Source organism: Hylobates moloch, unplaced genomic scaffold (genome assembly GCF_009828535.3).
Source record: "Hylobates moloch isolate HMO894 unplaced genomic scaffold, HMol_V3 SCAFFOLD_1, whole genome shotgun sequence".
NCBI classification, from domain to species: Eukaryota; Metazoa; Chordata; class Mammalia; order Primates; family Hylobatidae; genus Hylobates; species Hylobates moloch.
Genome location: NW_026652276.1, coordinates 148,722,075 through 148,739,680, shown reverse-complemented (window position 1 = coordinate 148,739,680; position 17,606 = coordinate 148,722,075). Strand labels below are relative to the sequence as shown.

Here is a 17,606-nt window from a genome sequence, read left to right as displayed (position 1 = left end):
TGAAATGTTGCACCAAAATGTGCTTCAAATATAGTTTAGTTACAAAACATTTATGGGGGGCTATGTATGTGCCAGCTACAGAGGCTTCAGAGATGAAGAAACAGTTCTTACCCCAGTGCTGCTTAGAATCTAGTAGTAGTAAGTAATAATTACTAACATATGCATTTACTATATAGGCAATACTAGGGTAAATATTTCACATAGATTACCTTATTTAGTAGCTCTTAGCTGCTAAAAAAAAAAAAAAGATAAAGATGTCCAGTCTAGAGTCTCATAATTATATGGTAAACACTAAAATGGTGGTATGATCCAGTTGCCATGGAAACACAGGGGCGGGGCCCTCAGCTCAGTCTAGGAAGGAGCAGATTACTGAGTGGTGTCTTTCACTGGTAATTACATGAAGAAGAAGAGGTTGGGCCACCACAGGCAGAGGAAGGACCACAAGCAGGGCATCGGAGTATGCATTTGTAGGGTGTATATGGGGAATTAAAGCAGATTTGTTTTGCTAGAGCTAAAGATGTAGACAAGAGTAAGTATTATGTAGGAACTTCGATCTGACGTGTTTAGCCATTGGGCATTGGCCATCTGGTGGAGAGCTGTTGACAAAAAATAAGTAATTTTGAATTTTAAAAGGATAGACTCAGTGGTATAGATAATGATGGCAGGAAAATGAGATGACAGAGGTAGACAAATGAAGAGGTTATGGAAATAATCCAGGCAAAAAGACATGAAGGGCAAGGATGGATAGAAAAATATCCCAGTATTCTGACATGCTAGAGGAGTTCAATTGAAATGTTTAACTTGATGAATAATAGGTAACGAAAGTGAGTGAAAACTAAACTACTAGATTCTTAACTCTTAAACCCTTTACTGGGTCAAAAGTAATGAGTTTGAACATAGTGTCGAAATTAACCTGATTCTACCTTGTGTTAGAAATTCTACATCCATAAAGGAAAGAAAAAAGAAGGAAATGTTATGATCGGTCCCAAATTATAGTCAATTATAACTATTTTCCTCAAAAAAAGTTGGCCTTACCTATGTTTAGTGGTAAGAATTGATTGTTTAATATAGGAAAAAAGACCTAAAATTGCTGAGATAATGTGATTTGAATTCCAAAAAAAAAAAAGGAAAATTAGATAGGTCTGCATTCAGAAGAATTGAATGATATTTTAAAGACATTCACATAAACACACACCCAAATAGATTCTTCACATTTACTTGTATTCCAAAAACAGAAAACTATTGAAAAGAATGAAGTATGGCAACAAAGTACATGAACAAAAAAACAAATGAAGCATCACCAGAATTCTGTTTTCTGTTGTAGAAACTTACTTAGGTTACTTTCTGAGACTGGCAAAGAAAGATACCAGAAATTTAAAGTAATCATTACCCTTTATCTTCAACACCCAAACCCCCTAAAATGACAAGAACAGCTATAATTAACTTAATGTGAAATTAAAAAGGGAACACTGACATATTGTCTATTCATATTCAATACAAATATTAACCCATGGTGCCTTACAACTAAAAATATCTGGAGAGCACATGCCAGGTTAAGTTTAATCTTTATATAACAAATTCAGTTACATATAACTGTTTAATAATACCTGATAGTTGGAATAGCCCAGATAGTGGTAAAGTATTAATAGAAATGTATTCAACATGGCTTGTGCAAAATTAATAAAATTCTTTAGGTAAAATGGCTTTGAAAATCATATATTATGCTTGAGGAGGGGTGAATGTGGGAGGGGGTTATTGTCATGGGGCTTGTCCTACTTGGGAGGAAGGAGGAAAAGTGAGGAGCAATCATTCCCCTTCCCTTCCTTCCCCTCCCTAACATTTCCAGGCTCTTTGTTTAAAACCAGTGGATATTGCCATTAAGCACGTGATGAAACTGAGGGTGCTGTCCCTGTCAGGACAGGGATCCATGGTCTATCAGGACATTTCTGCTGTCCTTTTCATATAGCCATATCCCCATGCCAACTAGAGTTCCTTTGGTAGTAACTCTGAAACCGCTGATGGGAAGTGGAGATTTTCCTGGAAACTCTCAAATGGATCATAGCATTTCATTAATTAAATCATTTCCAGGGTCACTCCAAGCCCATATTTTGTACCCTATTCCATTTCTCCTCCAAAATTATGCCCGGGCATCTTGTCCAAAATAGTTTGTAAGTGGCTCTATGATGAGATCACGTACAAAGGTTAAGTGGGGGCGTTAACTAGGGACACAATATCCACAGTGCCACAAAAAGGTATTTCTACGTCCTCTTACTGTGGAATACTGATGCCTAGGACACCTGCCCCCAAGAGTTTTCTCCTTTATTTATAATTATACAATCCAAAGCCAACTTGAGAGCATATTATGAGGAACATCTCAAACTAATGGGCATGACATGGTAATCCAAGCTTGACCACTTTGGTTTCCTCCTTATCAAGCAGGGCACGATTTGGGGTCAGCCTAGCTAGGACTATTTACCTTGAATTGACTACTTAAAGCTAGACCCTCACAGCAAGCTCAAGGGTCTTGCAGTGTAAAAGTATCGATTATTATTCTTGCCAGCAATTACTAAAAGGCCTGTGTATGGAAATACTCTCTTTTCTTCTTTATTAGAAACTTCTCTACCAAGGCCTCAGCTGACGCCGGTATACTTGCTAAGGCCAGAATTTATAGAATCCAAAATCAAGCCACAGCAGCCCACACTCTCACACCCCAACCATTTGGCAGTGCTTTCTCACAGCCTTCTTTGCGGAGGCCAGTGAGACTGGAATTTGCTTGCTAGGCTATGAGCAGCTGGTTTCTGCTGAGGGCCCTTGTGTGGCTAGCATTTGGTTGGAGGGCCCTGAATAGCTTACCTCCAAGGACTGTGCCTTTGCTGATGCTGTACAGGCTCTGGTTGTTTGCTGAGGTCACCAACCTATACCTTTGCTGGGTCCCTGGCACAATATGCTGACCATCTATTACATTTAGCAATACCTCTGAAAACAGCCATTTATCTTTAGACAGAGCCACCATAAACTGCAACGATTCACCAACATAAAAATACCATGATACCATGTGGCCAGTTTACAAAAACAATCTTTTTTAAATCTACAAAGATGGCAATACTTTTCATCAACAGCAGTTCACCTAGAGAGAGTCGACACATTTTGTCTGAGTGAAAAACAAAAACAAAAAAACAGTGATCCACACATCAAGGTTCAAGTCCGTGAACATGAACCGCTCTCCCAGTAGTGTTGAATTTCTACTTCTCATCGATCTGGCCCAGTGTACCAGTGTCTAACATTCCCCTGAATTTAATTTCTCCACTCAAATTGCAGAACACTGCCACAGGAACAGTTCTTTCTGTCAACAGAAGCCCAAAAGCAGAGCAGAATATAGGATATGCTCTCTGGAGGCAGCCTACCTTCTGAAGGCAAGGGATGAGAGAATGGACTGGGCTGGGCCATGTGTGCCCTATTTCTCCTTTCAAATACGGGCCAAAACCTAGGAGCATTACACTAAAGGGGTTGCCTGCACAGAAAAAGCAAATTAGGAATGAGTAGTCCCTTTCTCCATAATTATTATTATATACCAGCAAAACCTTATTATTTTGAATACAGTAGGTAATTTGGCTGAAAAACATCTGATTTGTGAAATAATTGAAAAGAAAATATTGCTATTTTATACTAACACCAAAAATATAATTTGATAAATTAGAAGGTTCTTCAAATAGGTAAATTATGTATACAAATGAATGTTTATTTTAAAAATGTTTTCCATTCAGAATATTCTTATGGAAAAATAATGACTTACAAAGCATTTGCTTAATAGTTTAAAAAAGTAAAATTTACAAATTATAAATTGCTTACATTTAAATAGATGCCTTTTCACCATATACTTGAAATTAAAAGTAGAGGTACCAACTCTATAGAGGGTTAGGGGGGACAACCCAAGTCCTTGTATCAAATAGTAATATGACAGAGAACTAAATAAAATTGTAGTTCCCTGCGGAGACTACCAACATTTGTCATTGTGGCAGCCCCCCTCCTCATCCAGTTGTTTTGCCGAAGGTGGGTGCCTCGCTCATGGGACCCCTCCTTAGCATGTGTTCATTGAACACCTACTGTGTGTTGGACAAATGCTGACCCCTACCCTCCCCAGGTCCTCCATGTGGCACTACAGGGCACCATTCTTTAGCCCACTGTCTCATTCCTTCACTTGGCTAACTGAAGAATCTTACCAACTAACTAGTGACGAGGTACTAATTATTTTGAATAGCTTGTTGTACTACACAGTACCAGAGTTTTCTCATCTCCTGTGTAAATACACTTTAACCCAAAGGAATAAATTTATGCCTTTATCCAACAGGAGATCATCTTTTTTTTAAAGATACCTTCCCAGTTTTCCTCAAGTCATTCCACAAGTACAGCCCCCGCACTGTCTTGAGATCGAATGCCGCTTGCTGGTTTGCACTGTGTTTTTCTAGCTACTAAGGCAATGGAGGTTCATATAATGATACAATACCCTGTTACATTTATATGGAGCTGGCCCATTTTTTATTATCCCTATTCAGCCTATAGAATTGAGGGAAATGAACTGTAGGATTTGGAGACCAATAAATTGGTATGGTTTTCAAATTGCCTTATAATTATACTAGAATAATAATTGTACTATAATTATTATAATTATACTAGCGTATTCCAAAATTTATGTGCAAATTTGTGATGATTGTGCTAGGTGCTAGAATGTGACTAATTTATTAAGAGCATATCCTGAAAAGTTTAAAATGAAGACTACATGATGTTTTTCTTCTATTGAACTAGGAGCTGAAGCTAATTTTATGCTGAAAGTTCATCCTCTGAAGAAATATCCTGTGGATCTTTATTATCTTGTTGATGTCTCAGCATCAATGCACAATAATATAGAAAAATTAAATTCTGTTGGAAACGATTTATCTAGAAAAATGGCATTTTTCTCCCGTGACTTTCGTCTTGGATTTGGCTCATATGTTGATAAAACAGTTTCACCATACATTAGCATCCACCCCGAAAGGATTCATAATCAATGCAGGTATCTAGGGTTTGATGTGGATATGCTAAATTAACTTTTTGCTTATAATATCTCACTGTGTTTTTAATGTAAAGAACTTACCAAATTTTATATTTTTGTCTTATAAAATAAGAATAAAAATATTTGGTGAGGTGGGGAGGTTTGTTCATATCTGAAAACTTCTGAGATCACCTGTAGAGTAGGCTTTTTATTTTATATTTCTTTAAATATTTAGTCAGTTTTTATCACCAAAAAAAAACAAAAACAAAAACAAACAAAAAAACCCTACCTAATGTTAGTAACTTTGAATGAAGCTTCAATAGTTAGGCTGCCATGTATATAAATACCTCTTTGGAAATTCTGTATTTTTATTTTTTGATTGCTCCAAAATTGCTGAATTATGATTTGACACATTTTAAAGAGTTTGTGCCAACACGTCATCTATCTCTCCATTACTGTACTGTGACTGGGGATAATGATGTTGTCTATGATGTGACTACAAAGAAATCTCAGCTATCACAAAGAAAGTGGGCCAAAAGATGAGAATTTGACTGCTTAGAAAGAGCCTTTTTTCTTGTCATTTTAGAATTCTGATTCTAAATAACGTATGTCCCACTATGAAAGAAGAATTAACCTTAAAAATACAAGTGTCTCACACAATATTGCCACTAGCCTGTGGAATTTTCAGAAAAATAAATCTGTATGGATCTTTTTTCATGAAAGACTTTATCCTTCTTGCTTCTACAAATTGGTTAGATTGCTTTACAATACACATTCCAATTTACTGAAACAGCTCTGTCATCTGTTGTACCAGAACAGGATTGATGCATCCATGAATGGAGTTTCATAAGCCTTCTTGAGGTGAATGTACTGGAGGAATCATTCTTACTTTCTGGGTATCATGGATTCTCAAAATAATTTTAATGAATTTTGATGTTCACCAATAATTCCACCAAGCATCATTTTAAAAATTAGTGCAGTATTAAAAAAAAAATAATATCATATTTCAACTAAATTCCTCAAAAGCATTTTCCAGATGTGTTTCTCAGCTGTTCAATGATAAGAAATCACTGCACATTCTTATATTCACCTTAAAAATTCACAGTGCAGAGTAAATATTGAAAGCCCTTAACTGTCCTATACTAGAAAACACGTTTAATCATCTTTATTTTTTTTGAATACCAAATGCTTATAGTCTTATTTCCTACTTGCAAAGAAATTGTCGTCAGTATTGACCTTCTCTCTAATTTTATAAGCACAGATTTTTGTCGTATAAAATTTCCCTGGCACAAAAGAATTACTCTCTTTTCACACAACTGTTCAATTTTACTGTTAAGTATTCTAGAATGCTTAAGAAGAGCAAAATAATCTTTACACTTCTTCTTTTCTCACACAGTGACTACAATTTAGACTGCATGCCTCCCCATGGATACATCCATGTGCTGTCTTTGACAGAGAACATCACTGAGTTTGAGAAAGCAGTTCATAGACAGAAGATCTCTGGAAACATAGATACACCGGAAGGAGGTTTTGACGCCATGCTTCAGGCAGCTGTCTGTGAAGTAAGACGTTTCACATTATCGAGTGTTTGCTAACATGCAAAACTTTCAAAGAATTTAGAATTTTTATTTTCTCTTTGATTTGTGGAGTGAAAACGTAATATAGAAGAAAATATATCTTACTATCTCTTACACCTCACCAAGGTGATTCATTTCGGTATGTGTTTGGGACAGAGGGGCTAAATTCGGGGAGGGATTTAAATAGGAAAAGACAAAAGAGAAAGAATAGGTTACGCACGTGAAAATTCTTTCCAAAAGGGCTGCTTTTCTCATGCGCCACACACCAAGGAGGAACTAGAAGTAGACTGTTGCCCTCCTCACTTCAGCTTGTTCTCTTTTTTTTTTTTTTTTTTTTTTTTTTTTTTTTGAGACGGGGTCTCGCTCTGTCGCCCAGGCTGGAGTGCAGTGGCGCCATCTCGGCTCACTGCAAGCTCCGCCTCCCGGGTTCAGGCCGTTCTCCTGCCTCAGCCTCCCGAGTAGCTGGGACTACAGGCGCCCGCCACCACGCCCGGCTAATTTTTTGTATTTTTAGTAGAGACAGGGTTTCACCGTGTTAGCCAGGATGGTCTCGATTTCCTGACCTCGTGATCCACGCGCCTCAGCCTCCCAAAGTTCTGGGATTACAGGCGTGAGCCACCATGCCTGGCCTTTCCTACTTTTTAATCTATATTATTCTTCCTCCACTGGAACACTAGAAATCTCTAGCCAGCAACTAGTGTGGTCACATGGCTGTGGGAAAATAGAGGATGTACAAATAAAAGTTAAAGCTATTTATGCAGCAGCGTTGTACCCATGCACATCGTTCTAGCCTGACTTACTGTTCGTCAACTCAAACATAATGTTTACTTGAGGTAAAAACCACAGTACAGATCTGTGTTATTGTACAAAGTCTAATTACATGTTTATTTTTCAGAGTCATATTGGATGGCGAAAAGAGGCTAAAAGATTGCTGCTGGTGATGACAGATCAGACATCTCATCTTGCTCTTGATAGCAAATTGGCAGGCATAGTGGTGCCCAATGACGGAAACTGCCATCTGAAAAACAACGTCTACGTCAAATCGACAACCATGGTAATGTAGCAGTAACCCCTTAGTAGATATGACTCTTTTGGTTAAAGTACAATTTTAAATTGGCAACTCAACTATTTTTGTACCAGGAAATTACCTAAAAAAGAAAGATACAGAACAAGGATAAGCCATGAGAGAGAATTTATGGAACAGTGCAATCTATAAATACTGATCAATAAAATATATGAATAAAACAGTTTGACAATTTCTAGTAGCTGACTCTTTGATGAATGACAAAGCACTGTATAATTTTTGAAAATAAAAATGATACAAGATTCTACTTTTTATGTAATTCTAGGACAGGGGAAAAAACGTATACCTTTGCTTTATACAAATAGACCAGTTCTACGGGGTCGATATCTACAAACATTTTAAGGAGGAAACCTCACAGCACAATAGGTAGAAACTAAATAGAAACCAGGGAAAAAAGACAAGAGAGAAAGAGAGTCAAACAAAGCAGGCTTTCTCTATTTTGTACTTTGCCTCTCTGCATCTTATCTATTTAAGGTCTCTTTTTAAATCAGTGACTATCTGGCTTGCTTCCTGAGGATTAGTATAAGCTCTGAATCATATATTTAATATGATAACCTAGAACCATATCTTCCCTGGCATTATCTAATTCTAGTTGTGAAGAATCAACAGTCCAAAGCGTCATTTACTTCTGATGTTGACACTTATTTATATATTCTTGCATATGTTAAAACAGAACCTCTCCAACTTTCTCAGTTCATGAGACCCTAGTCTCTCAGTAATTTTATTCCATGACACCCGTGGGTCAAAAGACATACCTAATAGTACTGTTTTTTAAGTGGTTAAGTCCAAATAACTCAACTATTTATGTCTTAACAACTTAGTATCTCCTTAAAAATAATACAAGTGTATCAAGTGTAGAGATATATGTTTCCGTTTTAGTAAGTAACTTAGGAAATTTTCAAATCCTGAAATCAGATTGGTCATCACTACCCTGATTTCTTCTTCCATGTTGATTTTCAAGTTGACCAGCTTGGCAAAGATTAATGTCATTTAAAAGAATAGAATCAAATGTAATCTTAAAACTATGAACTCCCTCCAACTAGTTCTTCATTGGTACATGATACATGCTGAATGTCACTGTATTTCTCCTGAAGATTGAAATTATTTCCTGCCACCCTTGGGAGTGTGCTGCAGTGCACCAAGACACCTCACACACAGTTTGGGAATCACAGTATCAGAAGCATGAAAATTATGCTGAAATTTGTGTGGTTCCCATGGGTAAATTTTAAATAGATCACCAGTTCATCTGCAATACCCTACCAGATCTGTTGAAATTCTAGAGCGGCAATTGTATTACCATATGAAACAAGTTCAACCCTTGGTCATTTTAGTTTCTTGAAAGTAGTATCAAAATATAAAGATTTTAAAAGGTAACTAGAGATTGAATTCAAAAATTCAAGAATTGGAGTTATTCCAATAGTGTCTTTCCATAATTCTCTTCTATTCAGCCTTATTTCACTTTGACAGACCCACCTACTTCTACTTAGTCATTTCTTATCTATCCTTCCTTCTGTTTAACCTCTTTTGATCGATGGTAGAGTTCTAATTTATTTATTGGGGAGTAGGAGAGGGTACAGGAAGAATTATTCTATTGTGAGACAAAGAGAAGGTTTTTATTTTTTTAAGAAGAAAATAAGAATGACATTATTCTCAAATTGTACTATTCTTTTGAAGTTTTGCCAAGTCACTGAAGTCATCTCTCCATAATTATATTTAAAAGGATACTGTTGCTCATCTAGGGAGGATTTCCTAGGCAAAGAAATGCTGTCATAATTTTAGACATATACTATGTTATAGAACCTTATGGAAATAAGTTATAAGTCCAGTGGAATTTTAGACAGGGCCTGGATCCTTATGACTTCAGGAAATTGGATGATTACATCAAGACCTTCTTTTACCTTCTTGGTCACTGTTCCCAGTATTTAAAGGAATGACCCTTCCACATGTCACTGCTGTAGTATATTGAGTAATCCAAGGAATAATGTGTTTGTTAACACCTTAGAAGGATACTTTTATTTTATTTACCCCAGGTCTTTGTTTTAAGGGATTATCTTCCTAAAAATTCTCATTCCCTTCATTTGTAGGGTCACTGCCTACATATTAGGTAAAAGAAGCTGAAGCATTTTGATTGATCCCTTGGCCATGAATTTATATATTCAAGATGTGCTACTGCTTTGGAACCTTCTATATTGAAAGCTACCTTGACTTTGACTCTAGGCATATTTATTTGTGCATTTTAAAATGACCTCTATCCTCCCCCATTTGGCCATTATGGAGGAATTTTAAATTTTGTTTAAGACAAGTAATCAAACAGTTTGCTTCTTGGCTTTATCTCCAGTAGCCGATGCCAATAATGTTGAATGGTATCTGAGCTACTTGGTTCAAGAGTCTGAACCAAGATTCTTGGGTTTTGTATTTATAAAAGGAAATAATTGATTAAAAAACCCTTTATATGTGTAAATTACATGGGACAGAGTTCTGTTGCTTATACATACAGCTATTTCCTGAAAGTCAATGTGAACCCTAGACTAATAACAACTGCCATTTTATTGAGTATGTATTCAACTGAAAGCACTGTAGCGATCACTCTGCATACAGCATCAAGTTTATCTTTACAACAACTCTATAAGGTAGTCATAATTACCCTCCTTTTACAAACAGCAGGACTGAGGGTCAGAAAAGCTAAGTAAGTTGCCTGAGGATAAACAGCTAAAACATTAATAAATTGCAGAGCTGGCCCCGGTCTGTCTCAATCTTATATTAAAATCTGCATTCTTTATTTTGCCACAGTCTGTCGACTGAAACGTAGAAGAACAAGAAAAATAATGTTCCTGTTGTCATTTCTTGTCTTTCTGGTTGCAGTCTTATGAAAGTATAACCAGATGATTTGACTTGCATAAGTTACAAAACAACATATAATATAAAATAATTTATATTTACACATTGTGATATTTGTATATGGTTGCTGGCAAATGATGTTACACTATTGAATAAATTACATTTTCCACCGCTTTTTCATCAAGATCAAGTGCCACAATAAAAAAACTTTAGCAGTAGTATAGTTTTATAACTTATCCGGTAATAATGACAATTTGAAATGTGACATTCTTTCTAAAATGGCAGATGTTAATACAAAAATTATTAATGATGTAGTAGATTATTAACACTGAGGGTTTGGAATTTCACCCTGTCTCCCCACCCAGCTTCTCCAGGGTTATTTCCACCCTTAGTCAGAGCCCTCCCAGAAACTGTTCACCCACCCCTTGGTGGAGGCCAAGAATAGCATGAAGGTCTTCAGTAACAATGAAAGAAGACCAAGGAACAAGTATGTGGAGGTCATCCAATGAACCTTATCAATGGAATTTTCAGATGTTGATGTGACTCACAGTTTTTAAATAGCGAGATTCAAATTGGCAAGATCCTACCACATTCCTATTGTATGTACTAGTGCATACCATATATTCACTAGTATTTACTGGTTTAGGCTTGGTGTTTTTCCGTGCAGCCTTTAATATGGGTCATCACATTATGGCCAGTGATTCTTTATCCCTCCTATCATATACCTCCTCAGAATCCCCTTACTGCTGGCCTCATAGTTCATTCCTTTTCCTGCAGGCTTATTTGGATAGACTAGCTGCTGAGTAGATCAGCATCTTATACTATGGAGGCAGAATTGCAGAAGGCCTATTAGGCATTACTGAACAGTTTTGCTTTCTCACTGGCAAAAACAGTCAACACTGTGCCTCTCCTCATGCAACTTTAACATGTACTTGACTTTTAAGTATGCCATTTAGGAAGCTTTCTTTTACTATGAATCTTAACTACTTGGAATTATACTTAATTTTTCCAGGACTGCAGATGAATAAAGAGCTTAAGAAGCTACTTTGCTAATGTAATCCATAACTTTGCTACCTGAGTTAACAAACGTTCATAACGTTATTACATTTATTCCTTCTGAAAGAGATATTTCTGACATTTTCAAAGTCTGGAAAACATTTATAACTAATGTTGAGATCAGACAGAATTCCATGTGAGGAGATAATTGTGATCTTTTAATAAAGAGATCTGTTAATTTTGTTTGCTGTTTCCCAACGGAGACATGGCCTTTTCTACTTCAGAAAATGTTAAATCTCTCTCTTTTTCTGCTTGTCAGCTTGTTTGTCTCAGACACATACTAATAAAAATGCAAATTCGTTGAACACTTATTTTGTGCCAGGTATGGAATACAACTAGAAAGTTTTAAGTCCATGTGCAGCTTTTAAAAATGGTTGTTCCATCTTTTGGGGCATCGAAAGACTATAAAGTACCTGATTTCAGCTTGCTGAATGATCTGCTTCAAATTGTAAACACCATGAGAACATTTTTTTTTTTTTTTTTTGAGATGGAATCTCACTGTGTCGCCCAGGCTGGAGTACAGTGGCACGATCTTGGCTCACTGCAACCTCCACCTCCCAGGTTCAAGCGATTCTCCTGCCTCAGCCTCCCAAGTAGCTGGGACTACAGGCACGTGCCACCACACCTGGCTAATTTTCTTTTTTTGTATTTTTTAGTAGAGACAGGGTTTCACTGTGTTAGCCAGGCTGGTCTCAATCTCCTGACCTCATGATCCACCTGCCTTGGCCTCCCAAAGTGCTGGGATTACAGGCGTGAGCCACTGCACCCGGCCTGAGAACAATTTAATAGTAATCTTATAGGAGAACTAATTTGAATGCTTCTCATATTCTCACAAAAAGTGGCCTGGAAAGGATCTCTTCAAACAATATTTAGTTGGAATTGTTTTAATTGAAAGCAAAATTGCATGTAGAAATCACCTGTGCCAGACTCAAAGTAGCCTGGCTCTGCTTGTGTAATGCCTTTCAAATGGGGTAAAATTATGGTTTGCAAAAGTGACACAATAAAATTCAAATTTGATAAAAATGTTTATAGAATGGAATATTCTTATTAAATTAGATGTTGTAGGTAAGTCATGCTTAAGCAGAAAGCTTTTTGTTGCCATTATTATTGAAAAACTTACAAAAATCAATGCATACCCTTCTTCAGTAAATAGAGTATCATGATTACAACTGATGTCATATTTGCCAGGAGCCACAAACTCAAACATCTGCAGGGCCAGGCAAGAAAGATAAGCAAGTGACATAGGACAAGGAAAGCACATCTAAGAGCATATCTTGCCTTTAGGAAAGGCCTCCAAATCTCTCTTATTAAGCAGTCATTTGTTAAAAACTGTCTTTTCTTGAGCAGACCTATGGCGTTTGTCTCTTTATGTTCAGTTAACACCATTCAACATTGCAGTGACATGTAAATATTGCCTTGCTTCTACTTTATAAATGAGGAGGGGAAAAGGTGCTAAAGGGATCAGCATCTTGTCTGGAGTCACACACCCTTATATAGCAGTGCCCATAGTAGACTCTGAGCTGTTTGACATGAACCGCTACTCATCATTGGTCTTAATAATTACAGAATGGTAAGTGAAGGCTTTACGAAGTTAACCTATTTAATCTCCACCATCTGAATGGTAGATACTAGTGTTTATACCTGCTTTATACCTATGGAAACTGAATCCCAGAAAGGGTCAAACAGCTGCCCAGTGTCACACAGAGCTAGTAATCGCAGAGCCAGAAGTTGAAGCCCGGATGATCTGTTTTCAGAGCCCCTGCTGGTGGTGTGGTTCTCAGCTGGAGCGATTTTACCCTCCAGAGGACAATTGCATGTCCTGAGACATTTTGGCTGTCATAACTATGGAAAGAGGGTGCTACTGGCACCTGTTGTATAGAGACAAGGGTGCTGTTAAACATCCTACAATGTACAGGACAGCCCCTTTGTCAAATAAAAAATATATCCAGCCCAAACTGTCAATAGCACTACTCTTGAGAAACCCTGGTCTATGCAGTTATCACGGTACAACTATGTAGATAAAAGATTAACTATCAGGACAGATGTTGACTGACACATCATTTAAAATTTCATCTCTAAAAAAATCTCTGCTATCTGATTACTTCTATGCTATTTGCCTCTTTCCTCTAAAAAATCATGCAGATAAAAGGTTTTTATTTAAATTGTTTGGTTTTTATATCTTATTACAATATTCCATACTACAAATTCTATATTCTATTATAAAATTTATATTATGGATCTCACTTGTATAAAGAGAGTCTTAAATGCTTTTTTATCCACCTAGATATACACATTATTAAAATTCCACCATACATCTGTACACAGTTATCTCTTTACCCAAAATTGCCCCCAATGAATCTTTCTTACCTCCTCTTTCCTTCTGACATTTATAAGTGACTTCTCACAGCCTTAATTACTTAGCAGCTGTCTTGGCATATTGCTTTCCTTCTCCCTTTTACCCCTGAAGAGCTTCTTATCTCTATTAATTATTTTCAGAGTTTACAGAAACAATATGTAATGGGTTAGACAGAGAGGGAGTTGGAGTTCAGGAGCAGTGATGTCACCAGAACAGGAGAGTTGGCTGAGAGGGAGCGTGTCTCCTGCTAATGAAATAAAAGACATAAAAGATAAAATACTTTTTTGAAGATAGGCTGCTTCATGAACGAAAGGGGAAGGGGCTTAGGCAATGCTCATTAATCCACAGGTCTCCTGTCAACAGTGGTTTATTTAAACATCTGTTATACATTTGTAATTTTTAAATATCTGCCTTGAGGTACTTGGAATTTTCTTTTAAAAGAGATTTCTCTCTAGGGCTCAAAAAAATCTGTTTTTGTAGGCTTGAAAATTCGACTAATCTTTTTTTTTTTTCTTTTTTTATTATACTTTAAGTTCTGGGATACATATGCAGAATGTGCAGGTTTGTTACCTATGTATACACGTGCCATGGTGGTTTGCTGTACCCATCAACCCATCATTTACGTTAGGTATTTCTCCTAATGTTATCCCTCCCCTAGCCCCCAACCCCCGACAGGCCCTGGTGTGTGATGTTCCCCTCCCTGTGTCTATGTCTTCTCATTGTTCATCTCCCACTTATGAGTGAGAACATATGGTGTTTGTTATTTCTGTTTTCCTGTGTTAGTTTGCTGAGAATGATGGTTTCCAGCTTTATCCATGTCCCTGCAAATGACATGAACTCACCCTTTTTTATGGCTTCATAGTATTCCGTGGTGTATATATGCCACATTTTCTTTATCCAGTCTATCACTGATGGGCATTTGGGTTGGTTCCAAGTCTTTGCTATTGTGAACAGTATTGAAATGCGTGTGTCTTTATAGTAGAATGATTTATAATCCTTTGGGTATATACCCAGTAATGGGATTGCTGGGTCAAATGGTATTTCTGGTTCTAGATTCTTGAGGAATCACCACACTGTCTTCCACAATGGTTGAACTAATTTACACTCCCACCAACAGTGTAAAAGCATTCCTATTTTTCCAAATCCTCTCCAGTATCTGTTGTTTCCTGACTTTTTAATGATCGCCATTCTAACTGGCGTGAGATGGTATCTCATTTTGGTTTTCATTTGCATTTCTCTAATGACCATGACTGATCTCCTTAATAAGCTTCTGACCAAACTAGAACTGTCTAGATTTAAGTTTTGTGTACATTTGGTCAAAGTGACTTCCTGTTTTTGGAAAGGGGAAGAGATTAAGAAGTCTTCAAAACCTGCTTACATTTTAGAGCGCCATTTAAATATTGATTTTATGTGAGTTAAGTAAAAGCTGGTTGAAAACATGTATTAAATTTTCCTTAAAATTCACAAGTTTCTAAAAATTAAGAAGAGTGACTGCTTGGCAAGCTGTGACTATCTTTTGTCAAAGCAAAAATACTTGAAAAGTAGTTGCTGCCATTAAAAAATATTTCCAATACAGCTAGATGTACCTTGCCTCTGCTTGTTCTCTTTATTCACTAGCATTATGCAAACTGTCATCAATCTATTTTAAGATTATGCCTTTTATTAGGAACAAGTAATAAGAATTTAGCTGGCAGAATTTGTGTTTTGGGAGTTTTTTTTTTTTTTTTCCGTCGCTTTAAAATTCTTAAGAACTGCTCTGAGAAAAACTTTTCTTATGCAGACCCATGTGTTAATACTTTTTAAGCTTCTTCATTAGTTGGTTTCATATCACGTGTAAAGGCAACTCATGAAATTTTGATTTGTTTCTATCACAACAATTATAGAAGATAGAGAAATAAAGCGTTATTTGTTACTTAGAACTTACGTTATAAGTGAAACTAGTTAATTTAGCCCTTTTACCAAGTTCACATAGTTGTCACAATACAGAAATGTTTACCAATATGGTTTAACAGGATTTTTCCTTAAAGACAATACAGTTAACATTGGAGAGTGCAGTGGGAAGCAAAAACTATGGAGTAATTTGAACTTAAATGTTACGGTACTAATTGGGCTCAGTTACATACTAATCTTTGGCTTATGCCATTAGGCACCAGTGAATGAGGAGAGACTACTAACAGTGAACTTTATCATCATCTCTCTGATAAGTATCTAGCTATGAACTTGTTATTCAAGACAATCATTTTAATTTCTAGAAGAGTATTTATAGAAAAAAATTACCAATAGTATATCTAACTGTATAACTCTAGATAGCAATTTATGTAATCATCAGATTTCTCATGTTCTCTAAACTAAATTTTATTTCAATTTTCCTACTCTTCTCTAACTTTCTCATTACCACAAAGAGTGGCACAGTTGGCACAACATAAATTTTATTTATCAAAGTAAAGCAGGTATAAAATATATCATACAACAAAAATATTGAGCATAATGATAATCTGAGAAATCTGTAATTTATACCTTGTATAAGCAGTCGAAATAAGAATCAGAATTGCTATTACTTTGAAAATGGCCATACTGCCCAAAGTAATTTATAGATTCAATGCCATCCCCATCAAGCTACCAATGACTTTCTTCACAGAATTGGAAAAAACTACTTTAAAGTTCATATGGAAACAAGAAAGAGCCCGCATTGCCAAGTCAATCCTAAGCCAAAAGAACAAAGCTGGAGGCATCACGCTACCTGACTTCAAACTATACTACAAGGCTACAGTAACCAAAACAGCATGGTACTGGTACCGCAACAGAGATGTAGATCAATGGAACAGAACAGAGCCCTCAGAAATGATGCCGCATATCTACAACTATTTGATCTTTGACAAACCTGACAAAAACAAGAAATGGGGAAAGGATTCCCTATTTAATAAATGGTGCTGGGAAAACTGGCTAGCCATATGTAGAAAGCTGAAACTGGATGCCTTCCTTACACCTTATACAAAAATTAATTCAAGATGGATTAAAGACTTATATGTTAGACCTAAAACCATTAAAATCCTACAAGAAAACCTAGGCAATACCATTCAGGCCATAGGCGTGGGCAAGGACTTCATGTCTAAAACACCAAAAGCAATGGCAACAAAAGCCAAAATTGACAAATGGGATCTCATTAAACTAAAGAGCTTCTGCACAGCAAAAGAAACTACCATCAGAGTGAACAGGCAACCTACGGAATGGGAGAAAATTTTTGCAACCTACTCATCTGACAAAGGGCTAATATCCAGAATCTACAATGAACTCAAACAAATTTACAAGAAAAAAAACAAACAACCCCATCAAAAAGTGGGCAAATAACATGAACAGACACTTCTCAAAAGAAGACATTTATGCAGCCAGAAAACACATGAAGAAATGCTCATCATCACTGGCCATCAGAGAAATGCAAATCAAAACCACAGTGAGATACCATCTCACACCAGTTAGAATGGCCATCATTAAAAAATCAGGAAACAACAGGTGCTGGAGAGGATGTGGAGAAATAGGAACACTTTTACACTGTTGGTGGGACTGTAAACTAGTTCAACCATTGTGGAAGTCAGTGTGGCGATTCCTCATCAGGGATCTCGAACTAGAAATACCATTTGACCCAGCCATCCCATTACTGGGTATATA

General features: G+C 36.6%; 1 protein-coding gene and 1 non-coding gene across 2 annotated transcripts in view; both read left to right on the top strand.

Moving 5' to 3' along the window:
* Positions 1-17,606, top strand: part of ITGB8 (integrin subunit beta 8) — an 85,410-nt gene that overhangs the window by 42,237 nt on the left and 25,567 nt on the right. The window contains exons 4-6 of the mRNA XM_032759688.2: positions 4,804-5,050; positions 6,426-6,591; positions 7,502-7,660. Coding sequence (XP_032615579.1) covers positions 4,804-5,050; positions 6,426-6,591; positions 7,502-7,660 — 572 coding nt within the window. The remainder of the gene's footprint in view (positions 1-4,803; positions 5,051-6,425; positions 6,592-7,501; positions 7,661-17,606) is intronic.
* On the top strand, positions 3,089-3,159 carry LOC116809895 (small nucleolar RNA SNORD56). Its single transcript, XR_004370059.1, has one exon. It is a non-coding gene; the product is annotated as a small nucleolar RNA SNORD56 (small nucleolar RNA).